Consider the following 27,171-nt stretch of genomic DNA (forward strand, 5'->3'; position numbering starts at 1 on the left):
CATGTCAGAGCAAATGAGAATCATGAGGTCAAAGGAACTGCCTGAAGAGCTCAGAGACAGAATTGTGGCAAGGCACAGATCTGGCCAAGGTTGCAAAAAAAAATTCTGCTGCACTTAAGGTTCCTAAGAGCACAGTGGCCTCCATAATCCTTAAATGGAAGACGTTTGGGATGACCAGAACCCTTCCTAGAGCTGGCCGTCTGGCCAAACTGAGCTATCGGGGGAGAAGAGCCTTGGTGAGAGAGGTAAAGAAGAACCCAAAGATCACTGTGGCTGAGCTCCAGAGATGCAGTCGGGAGATGGGAGAAAGTTGTAGTAAGTCAACCATCACTGCAGCCATCCACCAGTCGGGGCTTTATGGCAGAGTGGCCCGACGGAAGCCTCTCCTCAGTGCAAGACACATGAAAGCACACCTGAAGGACTCCAAGATGGTGATAAATAAGATTCTCTGGTCTGATGAGACCAAGATAGAACTTTTTGGCCTTAATTCTAAGCGGTATGTGTGGAGAAAACCAGGCACTGCTCATCACCTGTCCAATACAGTCTCAACAGTGAAGCATTGTGGTGGCAGCATCATGCTGTGGGGGTGTTTTTCAGCTGCAGGGGCAGGACGACTGGTTGCAATCGAGGGAAAGATGAATACGGCCAAGTACAGGGATATCCTGGACGAAAACCTTCTCCAGAGTGCTCTGGACCTCAGACTGGGTCAACAAGACAATGACCCTAAGCACACAGCTAAAATAACGAAGGAGTGGCTTCACAACAACTCCGTGACTGTTCTTGAATGGCCCAGCCAGAGCCCTGACTTAAACCCAATTGAGCATCTCTGGAGAGACCTGAAAATGGCTGTCCACCAACGTTTACCATCCAACCTGACAGAACTGGAGAGGATCTGCAAGGAGGAATGGCAGAGGATACCCAAATCCAGGTGTGAAAAACTTGTTGCATCTTTCCCAAAAAGACTCATGGCTGTATTAGATCAAAAGGGTGCTTCTACTAAATACTGAGCAAAGGGTCTGAATACTTGGGGTGGGGTGCTGTGTATACAATAATGAGGGAAAAAAAAGAACTTAAATGATTTTAGCAAATGGCTGCAATATAACAAAGAGTGAAAAATTTAAGGGGGTCTGAATACTTTCCGTACCCACTGTATATATATCAGGCATTACATTATGACCACCTTCCTAATATTGTGTTGGTCCCCATTTTGCTGCCAAAACAGCCCTGACCCGTCGTGGCATGGACATCCCACAGATGCTCCATTGGATTGAGATCTGGGGAATTTGGAGGCCAAGTCAACATCTCAAACCCGTTGTTGTGCTCCTCAAACCATTCCTGAACCATTTTTGCAAACTGCGATGCACTGTGTATTCTGACACCTTTCTATCAGAACCAGCATTAACTTCTTGAGCAATTTGAGCTACAGTAGCTCGTTTGTTGGATCGGACCACACGGGTCAGCCTTCGCTCCCCACGTGCATCAATGAGCCTTGGCTACAATGAGACCTGTCGCTGGGTCACCACTGTTGCTTTCTTGGACCACTTTTGATAGATACTGACCACTGCAGACCGGGAACACCCCACAAGAGCTGCATCACAATTTGGCCCTTGTCAAACTCGCTCAAATCCTTATGCTTGCCCATTTTTTTTTCCTGCTTCTGTTCTAACACATCAACTATAAGGACAAAATGTTCACTTGCTGCCTAATATATATCCCACCCACTAAAAGGTGCCGTGATGAAGAGTCACAATGTTATGCCTGATCGGTGTAAAACTCTAGAATGTACAAGCTGTCATTGAATGTCACTCATTGCCTGTGAAAATAGTTTCAAACAAAGCAGAGCAGAACCATTGTGCATCTCAGAGCAACACACAACAGTGTTTCGTTACTTGAATCAGTGTTTTTAAACCGTTTGAGTGAATTATTCAATGACCCATTCATAAAGACACAGACACTTGTGCTGCGTCCCAATTCGCATGCTATCCATCCTAAATAGTATTCGAAATGAGAATTATTTGTCCCTAAATCGTAGTATGTTGAAATGAGTATTCCAATCCCGTATGATCTACTTTTTCCAGTAAGAATCCGAAGTATTATAATCTGCACAGAATATGAAGAATATAACAAGGATAGGCCTAAATCAGCCACACTCAGCAAAATATCATAAATTTGTTTGTCAATATCATAACACCCCTATTGTCAGTAGCATGTTTGGGTATGGTTAAACTATATAATGGGTGTGTCTGATAGGAAATGAATCAGTCTGTTATTGAAGCAGAAAGGTGTTTGTCAAGGCTTGCTTTACTTTGGTCATTTGTAGTGCTGAGCTTCCCTCCAGCATGAGGAATTAACTAACATACAGCAGACTGAGCAGTGTGAATGTCAGCTCCTTATTGCTCAGCTTTTTTTTTTTATGCGTTTTTTTTCTCTCCTTCCTTTTTCTGTTGTGTTGTTTTTGTCAGTTTTGCTCTGGGATTTGTTTTCTTGCCTACTTTCTTGTCTAAGTTGAAAGCATAACTGTTTCTTTGACCTGGTTAGGTAATTTATTTTTTGTTCTCTGTGGATTGTGAAGTGTTACAAGCTGCAGTTTTTAAAAGATCAAAATATTACAACGTAAGTACTCACCTTTTCAGTATTTTAAGTTGATATATGACAAAAACATGACAAACTAGTTCTTGTTAACACTTCATTTTTATTGCCAAACATTATCAACAATTCATGAACGTTAAAATACTTTTATGCCTAAACTCACATATGTGTTTTAGCTAATGATGTGTTATTATATAATAGGGCTGGGTATTGACTAGCCTGGGTGCCAGCCAAACTTAGCCCTGCCCACAAAATTTTTAGGTCGGGAAGTTCAGTCTGGACTTGATCCGTTGTGGAGCTATTATGCCCGAACAAAAGCTGTTCAGACCAATCAAATTGTCAGGGCGGCCGGGCTTTATACGATGATGGACAGATGATCAACAGCAACGTAATCATCCACGTCACCAAAGAGCGCTTGAGTTGAATTTGTTTACAGTAAAGATGGCTGCCACTGGAGAATTGAGATTTTATGAGTTCACACTTACAAATAAGTCAGATAGCCTACTGTCCGAGGAGAGGGCTCCGGGCTCGGTATTCGGCCCGAACCCAAAGTACTCCCCCCGTATTCCTGGCTGTGGACGAACAAGCCGAGAGTGAGTGGAGGGATGCTGGAAACTGTCAAGGAATGTTAGATGAGTTGACAGAGTTATATATATATAATATATATATATATATATATATGTATATATAATATGCTTCCTCTCATGCTGATAGGGTAGACCTGGTAATTGTTTGATGAGAAGTTGATTGGATTGATTATTTGAACGTGCTCCTCCCGAACTTTGTTTATGAAACATCATGTGTAGATTCCGCCATCGCGTCTGTTATAGAAGATATCGACAGCAAGAGGAACAGAGAACCGCGATCAAGGCATTTGTCGATCGGAAACATGAATGAAAAACATATGTCATTTACTCCGTTGCTTTGATTGGTTGTAGGTTTATCCAATTGAGTGCAGAGGCATTTTCTTTCCTGGTTCGGTTGAAACACGCCCCATAATCACAGCCCAATGGAGCAGTATCAGACTCACATTCTGACTAGAATTTGAGTATGACGACGTCAGGCTAGGCATTGACACAAATTTCACAATTCGATTTCGATTCACAAGTTTGCAATTCGATTCAGATTCGATTCAGTATTGATTATTTTGGATATCAGGTACAATACAAATTTTCTCAAGGAAAACAAATCTCAACTAATGCTGTAAACTTTGGGAGTCAGTTGTAGCCTATAAGCTTCATTAGCCTACTATAATAATTAAAGATAAAAATGAACTGATTTGTATACAAACACTTACATTTTATTTATTTTTATAATAATAAAGTTATATGAAATATAAACATTTAAATGGTGGCTGTCATAAAACTTTCCAGATTTATTCAAACATGCATTATAAATTATAATGAATATGTATTATGGTGCATATATTTAGCAAAATGCTCCTCTCTAGAGTACATTTTTCTAGCTGACTAACAAGTTTATGGTCACTGGATATGGTTTTTCTGAGGTAGGATGTGACGTTACATGATATTGGTTACAAGCTGTTTTACTGATGTCTTTCCACGGTTGAAACACTGATTCCATGTGACATGATGCGGATTTTCGATCTTTTAACACACTTTCAAATGCTCATTCATGGTTATTTCGCACTGTAACTGGTCTTAAGGCGGAAGAGAAGATCATGTGCGCTCAGCGCTGCTGCTTCTCTTGGGCTGAGCTGCGCCGAAATGGTATTTATGTTTTTGAATTTCGTAAGAAAACGGACGTAATTTGAAATCTGAGACTTTGTTTCATATCAGTAGTAACAAAGCACACAAAGACTAATCGATTCTTGGGATTTAAGAATCGATATTGTGAAAAATGCGAATCGAGAAATCTATATATTTTTTTTACCCAGCCCTATTATATAATAATGTGTTTACACAATTTTGTAAATATATCGGTTAATGTTATGCAACAGAAAACAGGCATCTCAAGACATGCTTTTAAGTTAAAACTATTGCTGTCTGAAAACGGTAAGCTCATGAAGCAAGCTTTCATCATGCTAGAGTTTTTATTTAATTTTTTCATTTGAATTGACAGCCTTGTTGTCCACAGACAAACCTCAGCTGAACCCGCTGTGTCTGTTCTGCTAGATAGCATGTTTGTTTGGAGAGAGATTTATAATGTGTCATCTCAGTACTCTGCGCATTATGAGTTCACAGCATTGGACCGATCCACAGTGCCTGAATCTGCCATTCTGCCCTATGCACATCCTGGATTCGTGTTTACTGGGAGTTTGAAAAAATGTAATACAATTTTTTTTTACTTGTGGCTCATTTGGTGGTTCATCAAGTGTGAACGCTGCCACCTGAAACTGTTTTGAAAGCTGGACTAACTTGCGCACATCTGGTTCAACCGGCCCCTGGTATCTTGCAGTTTCCTTGAACAATAATTCATTCTGATGCTATTTGGTATATATTGTCTTTTAAAATCTGGTCTTGTGTATGTTATTAGAAGGTATTTTTGCTTCGACTCATCGTGATGGGACATGAAGACGCATTCATGTTTATATTTCTGGACTCTTCCTTGAGCTGGGCTAACCAGTGCTGATCTTACTGAGGAACCATTCTCAACCAATAAGCTTTCATGTTATGGCACATGAACGTGCTGTCAGAATTGTGAGGTTACCCTCCATGGCGGGTTGCCCCGCAGCTCTGTAAATGGCATCAGTGTCACAGCCTCAGTCAGCGAGAGAGTGTGCCCTTCTCGTCAAGTCTCATCCTTTCTGTGCGTGTGACTCAGGCAGCCAATGAAGGCCGGTGCAGTGAGCTGCTAGAGCACTGTTGTTGGGGCACTTTGAAGCAGACACAACCTCATCTTCCTCTTCCTCTCTCTCTCCCTCTCGTGGCTGTAGCTTTTCAAAGCCAAGTTTGTGCAAGAACATCATTGACCCACAGAACCATGTGCTGTATGTTATTGAAACACAGATATAAATGCTAGAAACTGTGCACTACACTAATGTTATGAGTTATGAAATGTCACTATCAAATGAGCCTTTCTTTTAAGTTGATTGTGAAAAGCATTTACCGTAATGCTGATTCAGTTTATGCAGTTTTTAATCATATTATGGAGTAACATCATTTCTTTAAAGAAAAACAGCAGACAAAAATGCTTTTCAGTTTCATTCTTTGTAAGATTAATATCCATAACATTTTTAATTAATTTCTTGAATTAAATTTAAGACATTGTTTTGACTTGGTCTACACCGTCCTCTAAATTTTTGTATTTTTTTTATTTTTTAACCTAACTCAGTCTCTGGTTTCCAGCTCCAGAAATGTCTGTTGTTTCCTCTCATTGGTGGACTGATCCTTCACCTGTTATTACATGTATATGTTCTTATTTAGTAATAATTTTTCTATGTGTTCTTTTAAGTATTGTTTAATATTATAGTATTTATTATTATTTTAAATGAGCTTTTATTTTTTTTAGATCTAGCATTAATTTTAGTTTACATTTTAGTCCTTTAGTTAATTAGTAAAAAAAAAAATTTACGTTTTAATTTTAGTATTTTCTTGTACCTTTAGTATTTTACACACCGAAATTAACATTCTGAGCCGAAACCCAAAATTCTGGATGCACTTGCATGGCAGAAAACTGAATTTTCTTCTTTTTTTTTTCTTCTTTTTTTTCATTAGGCTTTTTCTTTTTTTAAACAACAACAAAAAAATGTTTTACATTAATATTAGACTTTTTAATTCAATTCAATAATTTTATAGAACCTGAATTAAAAATAAATAAATACAAGCCAATAAAATAACCACACATTTATTGAAAAGTAACACTAAATTGGACAGAAAATATATTAGTATCAAGTGTATTTCAAGTATATTATAAAAGTCCAGTTTTTTCTGTGAATTGCAGCAATCCATTAGCTTCTCTTTTCTGTATCTTTCGGCAGTCTGTAAAAATATACCTTTTCATGTCAAATCTATTTATACAGTCAATTGCAAAGCTGTTTCCCGTTGTTATTGTGTTTTGCTTTTTTTTTTTTTTTTTGCAGCATTCATGCTGAAAACCAATGATGCCGCTCAGTCTTTTTGCCACTCGGTGGACGTGACCGCAGTCACTCTGGCCGACGGTGACTTCACGCACAACCCTCTATTGTTGCGGTTTCATGTCTTCCCTGTATTTTTTCTCTCTCCCTCTCTACTCCCTCATTTGAGCTCGTTACAAATTCATTCTCTTTCCTTAATGTTTCCTACTTAACTGTCATAATTAGAATTTGATGAAGCTTCTCAAATATGAATGGTGACTGTCACAAGAGGTTCGAATCTGGGAGGACTGAGGAGTCTGGGTACTGAATGAGAGATACAGTCCTCTTAAAACCTTTGGAAGAAAAACCTCTGCCACTTATGTGCTTTTAAAAGGTCTTTTTTAGGGGGTTGATTTTGATCTGCCTATGATTTATCAAGCACTTTCTCCAGTGAGGCAGACAATTTTTTTTAAAGCACCCATGAAAGCCATTCACTCTTTTTTTTTTTTCTTTTTATCTCTATGTTAAGATATGCACCAGACAATACACTTGCATATATTACATATTTTAAAATAAACTTGAATTATTTAAGTAACACTAGACCTACAGCCATGATCTAGAAGTTATGGTAAGTTATGGAGTTGTGGAAGCACTTGGTCTTTCACCATTGTGACAGTGGTTTGAAGCACCATGCTGTGTCTTTCAGGAACCTCATAGTTGCAGTGAACATTGTCTGGTATATATTTACTGCCACTGGAATCTAAATATTTTTTTTAATCAGTTTTGGATGGTATTTAAAGTCCGGCATTTTTACCCAGAGTCCAATATTGTTATATCATTAATGTCATAAACTATTAGTCACCTAGATTTTATTCAAGACATGCACTTCATAGCACAACCCTCTCCATAAAGTTTATTGTAGTAGCACTCCATTTAGGTCTCGCCTTGAACAATTTTTTGTCGTACTTTTATTCAGCAAACATTGTAGCTTTGATTGTTATAGCGGGGCATCCCCACACAAAATAAGTATTTTAATGTAAGTTCTACTCCTTTTAAATCTATGATAACAACTGCAATATAGAGAAGTAATATAGGAAAAGAATCAACATTTATGATTTTACAGCATAACTGTATAACCGACTATCTGTATAACTGTATAACAATAATGAATGTATGATAGGTCATCATACATTATGCAAGTCCACTTTTTTCTTTTGAGGGGGCATTCAGATTACTGAACATTGTAAAGGTCATATTATACATATGCAGACATACATTTTTGAATAACCCTCAAAAGTACACTATGTAACTTTCAGCCCTTTTTCGGTTAAAACAAAACTGCATGTGTTTTTACGGAAGAATAGTTTTGGGTGTTTCGGCTCTGTGTGACTGCGAATGAATATGGTTATCCTACTGATCATAAATGAATATGGTTATCCTACTGCTCATATTTCATAACTAGGCTTAAGAGAATAACCAGTGTAGATGGAAAGGATCTTAAACTGACTAGCTGAAGATGTTAATGTTGCTAAACCCATTAATATACAATATACTTCTTTGAAAAATAAATTTCAGCACAGCTCTACAACAACCATAATGAAATGACCCCTCGCAGTAGATCATGATTTACAATGAACTCTGTTAGAGAGCTATGGCAATTTATCTGTTCAATAAAACACCCTACTCATCTGAGTAATAATAACTGCATCTCTGCATCGCTTTTACAACATTTCAAAGCCCTCAGTTCTCGCCATCTCCGAAAAGCCAAGCCAATCTGGATTCTCTTTTTATTGCAGAAGCTCCTCTGGACAGCTTTATTTTTCTTTTCTTTCTTTCTTGCTCGTTGTAACAACTAACCTATTACGCTCCCACACCATACACGCATCAAAGTAGCAACCAGACATGGACGAGTGACGCAAGTCACTATGAAAACTAAAAAAGAATAAAGTTTAATTTATTTTGATGTATGCTTTTCACCAAGTTATCTGCCAGTACTAAATAAAAATAATAAAGCCAATCATTTAGCCTAGCTTTAAGGCTTGTACCAGTGTCTGTCTCTTGAAGGCTTCATACGATAATTCCAGGTTCTAAAATCTACTTTAGCATGTATTATTAAAACTCGACTCTCATTTGATTTCCATTATTTTTAACTCTTTCAACTCTTCTTTTCATGGCTTTTTAACATGGAAGCATCAATAATACAAAACCTTCTACTCTCAAATCTGAAAAAAGATGTATTGGTTTCAGTGTAGCACAGACTAATGGTCCAACTTTACAAAGACTTGAAGTGTGTTGAGGTTTAAACTTGAAGTTGTTGTTAGTATTTGTATATACTTGTAAATTAGTATTTATTGTACTGTGTAATTTAGTCCTGCCAAAACTTTATAATTTGGTTAAACTAACTCAAATTCAACTCAAAGTGGGCAATTATGTAATCTCACAAATACTCCCTGATATGTTTGTTAGTAAACCAGTTTAGTCTTGGGATAATCTGTGTTCTGAGCTATTTTGTTGGTTTGTAACATCTCACACTTACAGTTCTTACAGGTCACATTAATACCCTCCAACACTCTGTAATGCAATTAGCATCCTCATCTGATCTTTGTCCCAGCTTTTGCGGCATGCACCCATCAGCCACCTCCGATCTGGGGTGCAGTCTTCTGCTTTCTCGAGGGAGCCTTATTCTGGAGGGGACCTGGTGACGCACCCTTCACAGTTCTGATGAGAGAAGCACCCTCCCTCCGTCGTCTTCCTCTGATTTTCATTTTCTCTCACTCACACGCTCGCTTGCTCTCAGCAGTCACACAGCTAGCGTGACTACTGAAGGCTTTCCGCTGCAGGGAACCCTTGCCTGCTACTTTTGCTGAGGGGGTTTGAACAAGACACATTCAAAGGATGTGTTTGATGTAGAGCTACAAGCGATTCATGCGTCATGAAGAAGTTTGTGACTATTGTTCTACGAGGCCTGGTCAGCTTGTCTATCAAACCCGGAGATAAAACCTGGAGCAAGGAGCATGCCCGGCAGCTCAAGAGAGAGGCCAGGAGAAGACGGACTGCATCTAAGTTGGGAAAGGTGATGCAAATAGATGTCCTGCTCGGAGATGAGAGGGGGAGCTGGTTAATACCAACCTGTGCCTTTCAAGTACGGTTGGACAGCAAAGTCATTTTGGTGTTTTCATAAAATCTTTGTTGCTGGTAGTTCAGGTAGTAGTAAGTAATGTCAGTGCAAGCAACATTTGACGTTGCATCTATATGTTAATGTAGTGACAATTTTATGGTAATTCTGCTAAGAAATAGCAACATATGGGTTACTTTCTATATTAAACCAAAATTGTTGCTGACAGCATTGTATAGAACATATAGTACTAATAAATCTAATCATAGAAATGTAGTCTAGTTTTACTGCCAAAAAGTAACAATTTCTTGCATGGTTTCATACACTGTGCCAAGACAGTCATTGGTTTTGGTTCTCCATCTCTGTCTGCTAGGCTTTGTCATATTGCTAAATGGATCTGATTGACTATTAAGATAGTGGCAGGGGAGGGGGTGTTGTGGGGCCTGAAAAGATTTTGGGATCATGTTTGCTGGCAGAGGCAGTCATCATTCATTTTCATTGTTCAGATTAATCAAGTAAGAGTTGACTGTCTGGACATTGAATTATATATGCCTTCTTCCACTCTGCTGAAAGGAAGAATTCAGTTTTTCAAGGTAACATTTATTAACTTTTCAAGAGAACGAGATTATGAACTGTGACGTGCAGGTTTGCTGGATTGCTGCAGTGTTGTGATATTTTTGACCTGCTTGAGTATTTCAAGTCAAATCAGCTTTGGTATTCAGCATTTGAAGACATTTTAAATGGGATTTGAAACCAGTAGGCTGGATGCTTACTTGAGCAGATCTCTCCTTTACACACATGCTAAAAGAAGGCTGCTGATGATAATGTTGCAGGACTAGAGCTTAAAAGTTGATGTACTATGCATAACTTTAAAAGACTATGTTGATATTTAGTGGTTATCATTATCCAGATTGACATTACCACACGAATAAAGTTCGTTTGAACTATTTGATTTACACAACAAAAGCGGAGTGTTCTTTAGATGTTGTCATTTGGCTTCTGCAGGTGAGGAGGCTTTTCTCATGGCAGACAGACAAAGCAGAGGTTTTATCGGTGGAGGTGATGGAAGTAAAGCACTGGGAGCTGTTCAGTAAAAGTCACCTTCTAGGACAATGAGGGGCGGATGGGTGCATGATTTAGAGTGAATGTAATCCTGTAAAACAATTACGAGGTCGAGAAGTAGACTTCTTTTTCACCTAAGATGAAAAGCAGCAACCTGAGCTGATCTGAGGACAAAATGCTAGAACTCTCTGTTATGTCATACTGTCAACAGCCAAGAACTGATGGTCTTCACACTGACTGAAACGGGGATTTCTGCACGTCTGTTGATCTTACTTGGATAACAGATCCTATCACTTAGCTTGAAAGATTTTGAACTCTGACTCAACTCACGTGATTGTTGTTTTCACTGTACAAAACCATACGACTCATTTTTCTAATCTTGATTTCAGCCCTTCAAGGAATTTTCATATCGTATTTGTTTTTCAGCTAAATCTAACAGTATTCAGGTAAAGACATTGAATAATCAAATGTAAAATAACACTGCATAGTCTTCACTGTATAAATTAAATATAATTAAGACAATTTATCTTTGTTAAAGCTACAAAAGTGATTTTTCTCATTCTCTTTTGTTGTTTGTTTAACATTGTTGACAAACAGCTGCGAGTATATTAGGTTGCTGTCACTTTAAGACAAATGCACGGATCCAATATAATGATACGCATCCGTTTTCTTAACGCATAACCGACTGTGTTTAAAAGGATATTCGCAGAGACAGGCATTTTGACATAATTTTGTCTGTTTAAGCTCAAAAGAAGAGAAATATTACTGAATCCGGCCCTGGTGCGTGCACAGAAAACAGTTCCAGTCTTGTTACGCTTAATGTTAATGTTTACGCATACAAATGATAAACTTTCATTCTGTGATGGTTAAACTTTGCAATCAATCCGCGAATCACGTGTTCCGAACCGGAACCGATCAACTATGATCCCTATACATAAAAAAAAACATATGAATGCTTTTATTCTGTTTTTCTCTGTTCATAGAAGTGCTGCAGGTGAATGGTTTTTTTAAATGGCCACAGACACTGATTCATTCTAATTTAACTTTATTCGAATGTAACATAATATTATAGGCAGGGCTCCAAACTGCGACTAGAATGGTCGCATTTGCGACCAAAAATATTTATTTGCGAGTGAAATTTCTGCCAAGGTCGCCATTGGCGACAATACAAATTTACTCCCTTTGATTGTAAAATTTGCATCCTACGTGCATGTTTTATAACCAGTAGCCTATCGTAGGGGTGTGCGATATGACGATTTTTCATCATGGACGATTAAAATGTCTCCACGATCTGCTTTTGAAGAAATATCGTAGAATCCTGCACTCTAGTTGCTGTTCTGGCGCCTCTGTCCCGGTCAAAACATACTGAACAACGCGACGTATATTCACATGTTAACGCAGCGGAACGGGACACTGCAGTTCACAAAAGTTAATAATTTGCATGTGCTTTAATGCCTTGTCGGTTAAACATTTAATTTGCGTGCTGATGCGCTGTTCTAACATGTGCCTTTCTCAGCGCGTACATGTGAAGCCCACATGCACTAAAAGCCTGTCTACCAGCGCCTGGATACTGGACTAAGTTATATTTTGAGTCTTATTGTGCTAATACTGTTAAATACACACAAGGTTTACATAAACAAAGTCGGTTATGTCTAAAGTGAAAGCAAACTTGAGAAAATTGAGAGAAAATCGGCTTGTCAAATGCGTGTACATTAGACGTGTCGCGCGCAGCTCTTAAGAGACAGTAGCAATTGTAAACACGCTGCCGCTTGTCCTTAAAGGGATAGTTCACCCAAAAATAAAAATTATCTCATTATTTACGCACTCTAATGTTGTTCCAAAACTGTATTAATTTCCTTCTAATATTTTCTAATATTAATAATTTGAAGAATGTGGGTAACCAAACAGTAGCTGGTCCCCATTGACTTCACTGGGGTACATCAACTGTTTGGTTACCCACATTCGTCCAAATAACTTTTATTTTCAACAGAAGAAAAACAAGTTTAAAACAACTTGAGAGAGTAAATTATGACAATTTGAATTTTTAGGAGAACTATCCTTTTAATGTTAATGAAACAACAAAATGCAAAGAGAAAATTACTCACTGCTCTTGACTGATAACTTTAATAGTAGCTTTAATAAGTATCAATTTATTATTTATACAGTGAAGTCTATGTTTTGTTTTATTTTCATATTTGTTAATTTAATTACTTTCTTCAATGCTACTGTTAAATAAACCTACTGTAGCTGAAAACATAAAGCACTGTTTATTTCATTTGTATATTAAGTTGTGTATGTGTAATGTTTATCTTTGATCTTAATATTTAATAACAAAGAAAATAATGACTACATTTTTTATCTTCGCCCCTTTCTGCCATTCTTTTTTATTTTACATTTTGTTACCTAAGGCTTTGTTTTTAAAATATGGACATTAGTTTGGCTGTAATGCTCAGTCACAAAATAGTAAAACCACATAAAAAGAATTGTGATAAAATCGTGAATTGTGATTTTCCTGAAAAAAATTGTGATATGATATTTTTGCCATATCGCCCACCCCAAGCCTATCGCTTCATTTGTTTTGTTAACGTCATGAAATGAGATGCTTTGCGTGAACGTTTCACTGAGTGAAAGCGCCAAAATATGAACTTATGAAATAGTTCATAAGTCGGAAGTGACATTCAGTTACCAAATAAGCTCCAGTTCCCAGAACATTCACAAGATGAAAATGCTGAAACTGTAAGAAGAGGAGAGACATGCACACAACAGGGAGACTAAAATGTAAGTGCATTGTTATGTGGCTCTTAAAAAAATTATTTGGCGCCTGTTTTTTTCCCCTATAGGAGCCATTGGCTCCTTGATAGTTTTTTTTGTTTGGAGCCCTGATAGGTGACATGAAATGCACATCCCTAGAGGGGAATATTGTGGAATGGATTTAAATATGGTTAAAGCTGCATTCAGTAACTTCGGGATTTCTTCGCTGTATTCTCGCTTTTTGCTCGCAGGTTTCTCTCTAGAGCTCCCCCCACAGCTTCGGAATAGATATTTGACAACACTGTTGTAAAAACTCGTTGGCCGCGGCCCGCCGCCCCAAAGTTGCAAGTGCGTATTTTCCGCTCACGGGCACCAGGGGGGTGCGAAACGACCACCATTCAACCCGAAATAAGTAATATAACCATTCCAATGACTCCGAAGCTGTTTAGTTAAGGTAAAAAAAGTTACTTAGTTCACCTTTAAATGTGTTTCACTGAGCTGTGCATGAGTACTGCACTATTATCTGTATTTTACCAAATTTAAAAAAAAAATTAAATAAGCAGAACATTAGAAATGTAGAACATTGGAAATCATTTTAAATTCTGCATGCTCATATTGTTTACTAAAATCCCTTTCATTCCTCATTGAGACTATCTAGCGCCCTGTGTGCGTAACTTCAGCAGAAGTTGGCTGCGGTTGGTGCCGGTGCTCAGATAAACATGTCATTCTGTTTGATGCAGTGACAGTGCGTACTGTGAATGCAAAAGTACGGTCATGCGTTGTTTGTCTCTAGTGCTTCTCTGCACTGCTTGAGGCCTTGACATAATGACAAACCTTACGTTATCTGTCAGGCATGGTGAATTTTTAAATGAGCTGAACACAAATGTGTTTCTCACACACACTGTTTAAAAAATCTTTTGTAATGCCAACTCATTGCTGATTGGTGTTTTTTACATAATTGTTTTTTGCAGCACATCTCTTCTTTTGGTCCTAACTAAATACTCCATTCATTTGTTCATACGTTCGTTCGTTCGTTCATTTTTTTTATTTTATCAAAATGCCATTTAATACAACAGTTTAATTGCACTTTGTTAAATATCCAGGCAGTGAGTGAGTCGAATATGAATTAATTGCCATTTGTTTGTGAATCAAACTAGACTGGTATGATGGTTTTTACATGCAGGGAGGACAGTGCAATAGTCATGTATTTATTTTATACCATTTTGTGACTGTCATTTCACATTGAGTCTAGCGTTGCAAACTCAACTTTGAAATACATTTTCTTTTATGCTGTAGATTCTGCAGCAACACAGCATTTATACTGAGTAATGGTGCAAGGAATCATTGTTTATATTAAGTTAATAGACATTTTCTTTTGTAAAGTTGTTGCTTGATTTATTTTATTTATTTATTTATTTATTTTTTAACTCAGTGGCAGTCCTGTTTGACTTTGCTTCTTGTAAGCCCATCATTGTTCACTGTTTGTTTTTGCAGTTTTTTTACATCATCTTTGAGGGACTTTCCTCTAAGGGTTTAGGAAAATATTGTGATATTGCAATATGTTCGGTGATACTGTATAAATTCTCAAACACAGAAAATTCTATTATCAGTAAATTCCTATTAGGGTTGTGCCGATAGACGATAGTATCGTGTATCGACGATAGACAGAGATATCGCCGATGGCAGATGCCTTTGACGATATCAATACGATAATTGGCTCGTTTTCCTATTAATGTATTAAATCATTATTATTATTATGAAGCTAGTATAGTTACAATTATTTGCCTTGCCTAAATTCATAACGACATCTCACCACATAACCACACTTGCGACATCACATAACCACACATGCAACGTCACCGACGCGCGCGTATGAGGACTCCTCAAAGAAAATATTTTTAAAACAGAAAAAAATTACATCCCACAACGAAATTGAATTGCAAGGTGATCCATTCACAAATTGCCAAGAGTGCTTGTTTTAACAGACGCATCATTCTTATACAGAGCCAAGATGAAGACGCGGCATCGTTGTTCGTCAGTATTTTGTTTCCATAGCACATTAACAAAATATTTAATGACAGTAAAAACACTAAAAACAGTACAATTACAAAATATTAATTATAATAATAATATCAATAAAATTATATAGGCCGCCTAGGCCTAATAAAGTCTTTAGTAGGCTACACGAAGCATCTGTGAAACTCTGCCTGTGAAAATCACAAGCAACTTCAAACTTGTTTAACAAGAAATATTCTTCTATTTTTTTCACTGTCAATAATGTAAGTCCACAAGAGAAATATTAAGCCAGTAAATTAAGATGCTGTAGCCTACCGTTATATCCACCGTCGTCTCTGAGAGAACGCGCAGTTAATGCAGTGAAAGCGCAGTCCGTTTCTGCTTTCGTTTTCAGGGAATGAGCGCGTTTACATGCACGTTATTAACTCGATTATGCTGAATAAACTGACAATGCATGTGGTCATGTAAACGGATTAACCCATTTTCCTTTATCAGAGTCAAGTCATAAGTAAGTACCGATCGACTTTTAGATTTTTGCCTCTGATTTCTCCCGGCATTTAAAACCCGCGTTATTTCGGTTTATTGAAGTGCGGTGCGCATAAGTGAAGTGCATCCAGACAGAGAGAGCACTGGTCGGAGGACATATCGCAGACTCCGACTCTTTCTTGACCCAATAAATTAAAACGTGTTCTCATGATCTCGTGCAGAAGCAGCCTACAGAGGTAACGGCATGAGGGGATCATGTGTGTCCGTAAATTTCCCGCTGACATGTTGAAATATACAAGAATGGTCAGATACAAGAATGATTAGGATCTTTTTTTTTACCTCACTAATACCAGGAAACAACCTGATTTAGCCTATTAATAAACACTCCACCTTTGCTAGCAAAATAGAAAAAGATTCTCATTTAAAACGAAGTAATAAAACAAGCAAATTGATGAGTAAATAAGCAAGTTAATAATCAAATAAGTAAGCCCCGCCCCCCTCACGATAATATCGTGTATCGCCGATCTCACAGGCTGACGATAGGACGATATGAAAATGGAGCATATCGCGCAACCCTAATTCCTATATATATATATATATATATAGGTTCTTGGCAATACACAGTCCTTCTTTCCTCAGATTATCCAGCTTTTCAGCAAGTTACTTGGACCCATTTGCACTTGCTTTATTCTCCCTGCAGTTTTAGTTTGCACCTTTTTTGTCCTTCTCACACACATTCTTTGTGCACGGCCTACATATTTCCATTCTAGTGTTGCGCCACACAGAATCCATTGTTGAGTAAATACACAAAAGAGTCATTTTGATATTTAAAAAAAACTTGTGTGTGGCCCAAATATTTCTCTCCTAGTGATGTACCAGACAGAGTCCATTGAAACTGACCAAATCCAATTGTTCCTTTCAACTTCATGCACAAAAGAATGTGAGTGGTGTTCCTGCATCTGACAGGTTTTCTTCAGTGCAAGAGCTCTTTCCTCTCCCACATACCTGTGTTTTGAACTGCCCTCCATTCAAGAGAAAGTAATGTTGGGCTTGCCTGTCCGGATGCTTTAGGAAGAGTGGATTTACATGGGTTTTGTAAGAATTGCACGTCACAGACATACTTATGGTGTGAAGTTAGAGTGTTCATTAGTGCACTAATACTGATAGAGTAGTATTCTTAACCAACCTAACTAGCAATCATTAAGACTAAATCAATGATGACCATGCACAGTTGCACACCCCACACTTACTCCTAGGTTTCATCTGTTGTATATTTGCTGGTGTGTGTGAGCCACAGAAAGTGTATGTTTTATTATTGTACCATATTGATGCCTGCGCTTGTTTGGGATTTTAGAGAAATTTGATAAAATGTTAAAGTGTAACTTGGCCGATTTTCAACCCGCTTTGTATTGTTAACAATTTCGGTAGTATATGTAAATGAACAATGGTCTCGTATGCTCTCAAGTAGAGCTGCACGATTGTGGATAATTTTAAAATCAAGATTTTTTTGTTTGTTTCAAATAGAGATCAAGGTTCTCCCATGGTTCTGAAGACAAATAAACAATATTTACTAAGTTGTGACAAAATGTAAATTGCTGCTATCTATTTAAAAACGTTTAATTTGAATCATTCATTCAGACCGAAAAAAAAAAAAAAAATTCAATGACTTTTTAAGTCATCGATTTTAATCGATAAGACTGTTATTTGAAGCAAGTCAACTTACTTTTCAAAAGGTGATTTGCTCTGTTTTGATCGTAGGAATAAGATTGCATGGGTTTTTAAATCGAGATAGCAATCTTTTAAGAGAACAGTTATTGTAAAGGTAAGTTTATCACTGAAAACGTACAATCTTATGGAAAAAATGGAATGCTGTGGTAACCGCTTTCTTTCGTTTTGCTTCCAATTTTTCCCCCTATGTTTGGCCTAAAACACTGCATTCATGGTCATCCAGTTTGAAATGTTAACTTCAAACAGATTGTCCAGAAACAGAATGATAACATTTCAGATTGTCCATCGTGGCGTTCTCTCTGTATTTATGATTCTTTACAGTCTTTAGCCACTGCCTACAACGCGCTGAATCCTTCACTGGAAAGAAACAGAAAGTAACTCACTCCTGCTAAACATTTACTCTTTGAATTCTTGCACCCGGGTTCTTGCAATACAGGTTGACACCATTATGACTAAAAGGTCACTGAGAAGTATTTCCTACTAAAGCAAGGTCCTATTTGACTAAGCGTATCCATAGCAGACTGGTGGGAGTGGCCTTGGATGACAACATGCCTTGCACAGTGCATTATGGGTGCATTAAGTTTTCCTACCCATTTGGCAAAAGGGAAGACAACATCTTTTTTTTTTGTCTCTGTTTTCTCTAGTCAGGTAGCACGATTTCAAATTTTTCAAAAATGTTTTGCCTTTCTATTCTATAGGCAATATATTGAATGCCCATTTTGCCAGCGGTGAAGTGGTACTCCTTTTAAGAGAAGTTCTGCCAGCTGACTTCACATTGACAAGTCATTCAACATTAAAAACCTGTTACTGATTTAAAAAAATTATATTTTTCTTTACCTTTGGGCCCTTTATGTCCCCAAGGTTGCTTTTTATTAAACCCCTTTTTGCTTTGTGAAGTGTATGTGTTTTTTCCAGTATCCTTTAATGAATAGAAAGTTCAAAAGAACCTCATTTATTTTAAGTAAAAAATCTTTTGTAACATAAGTTTTTACTGTCATTTTTGACCAATTCTTATGCATTCTTGATGAAAAAGTTTCTATTTTTTAAACCTTTGACTAATAGTGTCTTTAAAATATCCATTAAAAATCTATTCTAAAATTATGAATCGAAACATATTTAAAGCCATCTCAACAAAAATGATCTGATTTCAAATGATCTGAAACCATAAATTCCTTCGACAATTTATCGTATGAAAATTTACTTAAATGTACTTTCACACACATGTGACTTGTGAAAAAAGTAATACAACTTATTGTTTGTGAATGTGAACAGAATATTTGTCATTTCCAATCAAACTGTAGGCCTAATTGTCAAATTATGCTAAATATATAAATAATAGTTAATTGTGTATATGATACATCAAATAGCTATGAAATTAGCCATAAGACGAGTGTTATTAAGCGCAAAACATAATTTGAGAAATGATGTAAATGGTAACCGACTTGACAGAATTATGCTCTGACATATGTGCTTGTACATACACTTTTGGACCTTGGACGGTGGCAAATGCAATAAAGTAAACTCCTGAAACACTATTTACACTCTCACTGCTTTAAGTCCTCGGGGCCAAAAGTGCCCATAGTTGAAGAAACACCCATTTATCTTGGACATACTCGATCCTCTCTTATGACTCTGCACCACACAAAGGTCAGACTTACTTCTCATTTGGAGTTATGTCAGGTATTGCGATACTTTAGTCTTATATAACAGATAAATAAATGTTTCCCCAGCCACGTAAACCTCATGCCCTTTTGTCTATCTTGAGAAATGTCGTGCGTGTGAGATACTGGCCATATCGCAGACCTCTGTTGTGACCAGTCGGGATGTTTGCTTGATGGATGATGTAATGAATCTGTCACCTTCTCTCTGCCAAGCTGCACAGTGTCACGTTTGAAGTATAAAATGGCAGTGCAGTACTATATTGCAGACAGTAGAGTAGTAGATGATCATGACCTCATCTCCACAATTGGGAGGTAATGATGTCTTATATCATCCACTTTCTTGATCTTCCTTTCTGCCTTTCTTGCTTGCTCTCTCTCAATTTTTCAATTTCAAATAAGCTTTATTAGCATGACTGTGTATCACAATGTTGCAAATCATTAACATAATATATATAAATGATAATAAAAAAACATATCCAGATCATGTCATATGTAGCATAGTGAGTAAATAAATAAAATCCATCTAAATAAATGAATCTAACGGGTCTCTCTAGAGTCTCTCTTATTTTGCACCAAACCATCCTCCTGTCACACTTCACTTACAGCAGCACTAATCAGCCCACCACACCTGTCAGTCACTGTCAAGCTAAGGCCCGGGCGTTTCCCTCTATCAGAGTGAGTTATATAGCTGAGGGGAGGTGCTAGAAATCTCCTTTAACAGACTCTGGACTCAATGTGCTGTATTTTTGTGGTATATCTTCCCATATGCAACTTCTCAAGAGGTAAAGTTCTTAATGACTCATTTTATTTAAGTTGTTTTAGCAATGGCACTGCCCCCTAGTGGTCTTATGGTTCAGCGGGAATCCCTGCCTTTCTTTCTTTGTTATGAAATATTCAAAATATTCTCTCTTTTTCTCTTCTAGATGATTTTAACGGTGTATTTGAGTGATGGGGAGCAGGCCCTGACGGAGGTGCCCATCACTCCGGAGACAACTTGTCGTGATGTGGTGGAGTTCTGTAAGGAGCCGGGAGAAAGCGGCTGCCACCTGGCTGAAGTTTGGCGTGGAAATGGTGAGATTCTTTGAGTCCCTCCCTCTTGTCCTTAGCCGTTTGTAGCGAGTAAATGCAGGGTATTTGTAAGCAATGACTGTTGCAGGATATACGTTTCTTTCATTGACGTTTCTTAAATTAAATGGTGAAAAATATTGACAATGCGAAGCACTCAGCTTTACTTTAAATCATTTCTACAGACTCCAATAGCCTCTCGTTTTCTCACCTTCCCACCCTAACCATTTCTTTCAGCAAAAAAAGATTGATCCTTTTACTCTCACAAAGACGCACATGCTCAGTATTTTGAAGAATCTGGCAGCAAAGGAAAAACACTTACTTAGTCTTTCAGACATAACTGCTACTTCTGTTCTGACAGCTGTGTGCATGTTTTTTTCCCTTCATTTTTCCATTTTCTCTTGATGATAGTGATTTATATAACCAGCTGTTTGGCAGAAATGTTGTCTTTGCTCAGGGAGCCTCCTTTCAAAAGCCCTTCCATCAGCACTGTGTCCTTTCATCTTGAAGTGCATCTGTCATTGAAATCGTGATGAGCCCAGTTATTTTACAGCAGGTGATGGATCGTATATGATGCATCATTACTGTCTGGATACTAAGTGGATATTTTGCCTCTCTAAATCTTTTTTTTTTTTTTTTTTTTGGATATTAGCAGTCCAGGATTTTCTATAAGGTTTTTATATGTCAAAATAATTATTTTGGAATATCAGTAGTTATTGATAAGTTGTATTTATTGGAATAATTAATTGATAATTAAACCGATTAAAGGGTTTTTTCATGTAAAAAAAAAAAATCTGGGTAACACCTTAGTTTAGGGTCCAATTCTTATTATTAACTAGTTGCTTATTTATTAGTATGCATATTACTAGGATATTCTGCATGACCATATTCTACATCCCTAGTCCAACCCAATACCTAAACTTAACAACTACCTTACTAACTATTATTAAGCAGTAATTAGGAGTTTGAGTCAAAAGTCATAGTTAATATTGAGAATTATACCCTTATCTAAAGTGTGACCAAATTCTGTTATGAATTACTCACCCTCATGTCATTCCAAATCCATAAGACTTGTCACTTTTGTTTATCTGAACGTCCACACCACCAAAATTTTAATGCTTCAAAAAGTTAATAAAGAGACATCGTAAAAGTAATCCATATGAATTGAGGGATTTAATTTGTCCTCTGAAGAGACGCAGAAGATGAACAGATTTAATTTAGGATTTTATTCACATACAACCATTGATTTATGCACTTACATGGAGCTCATCAAATATAACAAACTAAAGATCAACCACATTGTTTTTCATACATTTGTATGGTTGAGCTTCTATATTTGATGTGCTCTATATGAAGAACATATTTAATTTAGCCTTTTATTCACATACATAGTGTCCCTTCAGAAGACTTAAATGAAACCACTTGGTTCAAATGGATTGTTTACAATGTCTTTATGAAATATTTTGCATCAGTTTTGATTATGTGGACTTTTGATGGAGGGACAGAAATCTCTCAGGTTTCATTTAAAAAATATGTTTATTTGTGTTTAGAAGTTGAACGAAATTCATTCAGGTTTGGAACGACTTCAGGGTGAGTTAACTGACAATTTTCTTTATTTTTTTCTTTATTTTTTTGCTGATCTAACCCTTCAAATTAATTTTTAAAGTCTGACAATAAACTAAATATTCTTGTTTTATAAGTAGTATTATGAATAAACAACCCAATCCAAATCCAGGGGCAAAAATATAATGTAGACGTATATGTGAGTGGTCTCTTTTGACCTGGACTATCAAGCAGCCGCCTAGCAACAACCCTAGCAATGACCCAGAACACTGAGTAAGAATAAGCAACTGTTTTGGAAAAACCATGACGCCCACCCGCAGTATCCTAGATGTGACTTTTACATGGGTCAGGACCTTTTTCTTAAGAAAATCTAGTTGTAAAACAGTTTTTGTCCTAAAAAGCTGGTAGTCAAAGTGAATAGGCATGAGGAGTTTAATGTTCTTGTGATGGTTTGGGTATTTAGCTGAAGCTTTAGACTCTAGGTTGGTTGGGAAATTGGCCTGCTCTCACTTTTTTTGTGAACGTCCTTGTGTGCTTTTCTTATATTCTCCACTTTCATACTTTCTTCTATTATTGTGTGTAGTTTTATCCCATCCCCCTCTGGGTGGCTGCCAGGCTTCCAGATGTCCCTCCACCTGTTAGCAATGTCCAAAATGTTGTTTTTCCCCATTTATGTCTCTGTTGCCCACCCAGCCCCGCCACATTCCTCTGGCTGGATGCCACGTTTGATTCAATTTCCTAGTTCTCTTGATCCCACTATGTCTGTTCCTCTGTTCTCCTCTAAGGTGTGGCTTGAAGTGAGTAACATTGGAATAACACTCTCCTCAGCATGAGAGTGTCTCGCTCCTGCTCTCATGTGAACACACTACTCCTTCGTCTTTTTACCAGCTTTTTTCCCCCGAGGAACAAAACATGATATTTCTGACCTTTCTACTAACAGAGTGCATGGTTTGTTGTTTTAATGCGCTGTGTCTTCTGTTTTCCCCTCTCCAGAGCGACCCATCCCCTTTGACCACATGATGTATGAGCACTTGCAGAAATGGGGCCCCAGAAAGCAGGAGGTGAAGTTCTACCTGCGCCACGAAGACTCGCCCACAGAAAGCAGCGATCAGGGTGAGAACACTCACTCTTGACTGGTTATAGGCCACGTCCTGCCCACCACCGCTTTCTTCTCATTGGCTGACAGTGGCAGAATGTTTTTCATTCCCTTTTCAGTGGCCTCTAACATGTGAAAGAAAGAGACAAGCACATCCTGGCCGAACAATGTAGGGTTCTGTTTGTGATTCAATTCTGTTGTGCTATTCACAAAATGAATCAAAGTAGCTTTGAAAGTGTCAGTGCCTTCAAACAACACTGAACAAGGCAAAGTGACTTGGGAAGTCTACCACAATAAAATAATATCAAATACCATATTTAAGATGAAATGAACTCAAAGCATATCCCAAACTGAGTAGGCCACAAAAATACTTAACCTAGGCAGCATAACTGTGTGGTTAAGTAATATATTACTGGTTATATAATCAAGCACCTTGCCTTTACTGGACAGGTGCAAACACACATTCACTGTGTTCAAGCACAGCTTGTGGGTGACTTAGTTGTGAAATAGAGAAAAATGAGCAAAATGGGCATTTAGAGAATGCTTATTGTGCAATATTTTAAGGACTCAATTTTAGTACTTGATTCATCTGTAAATTTAGTTATTTGATTTAGATAAATTACCAAAATAGATGTACAAATGTATGCCATGCTGTTGTACATTAAATTATAAATACATTTATACTTTCAAAATATAGTAATATTTTATTAAAAGAAAATGTCCACAATTTTAAAGCAGAAAGACACATTAAATCACTAAATTATAAATTATATAAAAAAAAAAGAGAGAGTTAGAAAGTGCTGGATGAACACACACATTTAACATAGTAACCTGAATAATTTATTTTCTTGTAAATGTAAGGGACATTTTGTTACATGTTATAATTGCATTGGAGTTACAATGCTGTCAGGGCAAGCATTTTTAACAATGGAAATTATTGTGTGAATTTCGAACGTGCTAATATATATTGCATAGATACACTACCGTTCAAAAGGTTTGGTAAGATTTTTTGTTTTTGAAAGAAGTCTCTTATGCTCGCCAAGGTTGCATTTATTTGATCAGTAATACAGTAAAAGAGTAATATTGTGAAATATTATTACAAATAAAATAAATCCATTAAACTAAAATCATTTTCCATTTTAATATATTTTAAAGTGTAATATATTCCTGTGAAAGCAAAGCTGAATTTTCAGCAGCCATGCATTTCTCCAGTCTTCAGTGTCACATGATCCTTTAGAAATCCTTCCGATACACTGATTTGGTGCTCAATAATTTATTAATTTTTTAGCAATGTTGAAAACAATTGTTCTGCTTTAATATTTTTGTGGAAACCTATTTTTATAGATTTTTTTTTTTTAGGATTTTTTGATGGAAGTAGTTCAAAAGAACAGCATTTATTTGAAATATAGATCTTTTGTAACATTTTATACGTAAATACTGCCCCTTTTGATCAGTTTAATCCTTGCGGAATAAAATTATTAATAGCTGCATTATTTTCTCACACTTTTGAACAGTAGTGTATATTCAGATGTTACAGAATCTAAGTGGGAAAAACCTCTGAATTGATTTCATGAAAAGCTATTTTCACAGATTAGACAGATAAAACTGACTTGTCATCACTTTATTGTACAGTTTTGCATATCAGGATGACCAATGAGATCTCACCATGGACAGACTGGTTGCTCGCATTATCCCTGAACATAGTGTAATGCTTCCACATGTACGTGATCAGTGTTAACAGTGCTAAAGTCTTTCTTTGTCTCTTTCTTTATCCTATCATTTGTTTGTTTTTACTCTTTTTGTTCACATCCCAGTGAGGTTTTTCCTATCACCATAGGCAGGATTAGCTTGTAGTGAGCGTCCACATGGATTACGGCATAAACCTGAAAACCCCTGTGTGTGGGAGGGAAAGAGAGGCAGTAATCCACTGAAAGCACAAGCTCTGTTCCCAGTGTCACATGGCAATAACAAACAGGCATTTAAACTTTTCCTCCAGTCACAGTCTTGTTCAGCCAACCATGTTTTGCTTGTTAAAATTCCACAATGTATATCTAGATGCTTTTTTGTGTCCATTCATGATTGTGTTTCACAATTGAATGTGTTTTTTTGTGTGTTTTTTTTTTTTTGATGGACTCGCTGTATTATATTTCTCCACTCTTAGGGAGCCAGCAGTCTCAGGAGCAGCCCAGCAGGAGAGGAGGAAACAGCTCAGACATGCACAACGAGAATGGGGTTAGTTCATATCACATCCTCATCAAAATGTGTGCCTTTTTTTCTAATCTTAGCATTGTGGTTATTCCAAATGCATCCTGGGGGGTTGAATTCCACACACTTATAAAATCTTATGCTTTCTGCTTACTATAATGCAAAGTAGCAGCTGCAAAGTTCTGGCTGAAGTTGACACTCTTCAGTACTGAAGCGTTTCAATCACGTCACGTTATTCAGTCTTTCTCTCTTAACCCGAGCCAAACGCAGCCAGACCTGTCACGTCCCAGATTCACTCAACATTTTCTTTCATATTAGCATTTGTCACATCACTCATTCTTTTTGTGTGCTTCCTGCAAAGAGTGGTCCACTGCGCTCGTCTCCTCCAACCATCTGGCCCAGATTCCAACAGGGGAAAAGCCAGGCTCCAAGAAGTGGAACTAATTCCACCTTTAGGGAGAAAGATAACTGTAGACCACCAGTGTATGGAATGAGAAAACGCAAGCATTTATGGGGGCATGCTTTTTTTCATACAGTCGTCTCGATCTTCAGAGATGGAACGATGGCACAGGTAGTTGGTCGGTGAGGGAGCTGATTAGCGATGCTGTTGCCAACCAGGCATGAAGTCTCACCACTACGGTGCTTAGCACACACTTTTTTCTGACAGGTGCTGCCTTCCTGTAGGGACTGTTACACAACACCCCTGTCTACCTGTCTTGTCAGGTACCCATATGACATTTTCACTCTCTGTTTGTGTTTGAGTGGATTCAAGAGGATTAGCTTATATGGATTTTGGCTATCTTGGCCCATGATCCTGCAAGTTCTCTGTATAATTTGATTGAATGGTTTAATTTGCCATCTGTTCAGAAGAAACAGAGGGTGAGGACAGAATGAGAATTGCTCTGCCATTATAGTAGTTGACCTGGAAGAGTAAAGAGAATTTTTGTCAAGCGTGATCTCATGAAACAGTTGGTCGGAAGCAATGGTTTATAGCAAAAGTTCATTAGTTTTTAAATGAGTGTTTTTCTTAATAATTTCACTTCTGAAGACATTGATTCATCAACTTTGGTCGTATGAATTACTGTCGTGTTTGCTTTGTGTGGTTTTTGAAGCGTCAACTTTATTGGCACCCTGCATTTACATTACAAGGACTCGCAGAACAGAATTATTTTTCTAAACATTTTCATTTGTGTTCATCTGAAGAAAAATTCATATACATATGGGATGGCATGAGTGTGAGTAAGTGATTAAATGACCATTTCTTGTCGAAATTTCTGTCATTTCAAAATCGTGTTAATTTTGTCAGCATTGAAGAAGGGGTGTGTTTGTTCGGGTTGATTTCAAATATTAACATTGGCCAACAGATTATTTCAAAAACGACTTACCCCACCTTTAACAGAAAAGCTCTGATTGGGGGATTTTACCTCTTGACATCTGGCAACCTGTTAAGCAGTCTAATGTTTTGTCTAATCGCCCCAAAAATAAAGATTTTAACTACATTTTAGACTCGTCTTTTTTCGTCAACGATATGGCATGTTGATATAGTCACAGTTATCGTTTAGTGACCTTGGTGTCGTCTTGTCATAGTATCATCTTAGTCATGGGAAAAAAAGCTCATTGGCGAACATTTTTTGTCATAGTTTTTAACAACGAAATTAACACTATTACAAAGGCAATCGGCACAGTGAAGAATTTTATCCTGATGGACTTCCAGTATTTACTTCATGTAAATATCCCTATGCAAATTTTGTGTGAAGTTCAAGTTTGGTGAAGCCTATTGCTTTTGTAGTGACCTCTTTGAGAGCAGAAATTCAAAACT

At 37.3% G+C, this 27,171-nt stretch overlaps 1 protein-coding gene across 2 annotated transcripts in view; it reads left to right on the forward strand.

The window, feature by feature from the left end:
- The window catches only part of ppp1r13bb (protein phosphatase 1, regulatory subunit 13Bb), a 61,180-nt gene that overhangs the window by 7,620 nt on the left and 26,389 nt on the right, over window positions 1–27,171 (forward strand). For both annotated transcript variants that reach the window (XM_084431491.1, XM_084431492.1), the window contains exons 3-5: window positions 20,347–20,494; window positions 23,045–23,164; window positions 25,309–25,379. In XM_084431491.1, coding sequence (XP_084287617.1) covers window positions 20,347–20,494; window positions 23,045–23,164; window positions 25,309–25,379 — 339 coding nt within the window. The remainder of the gene's footprint in view (window positions 1–20,346; window positions 20,495–23,044; window positions 23,165–25,308; window positions 25,380–27,171) is intronic.

The sequence above is a fragment of the Rutilus rutilus genome, assembly GCF_951802725.1.
Source record: "Rutilus rutilus genome assembly, chromosome: 15".
Taxonomy (NCBI): domain Eukaryota; kingdom Metazoa; phylum Chordata; class Actinopteri; order Cypriniformes; family Leuciscidae; genus Rutilus; species Rutilus rutilus.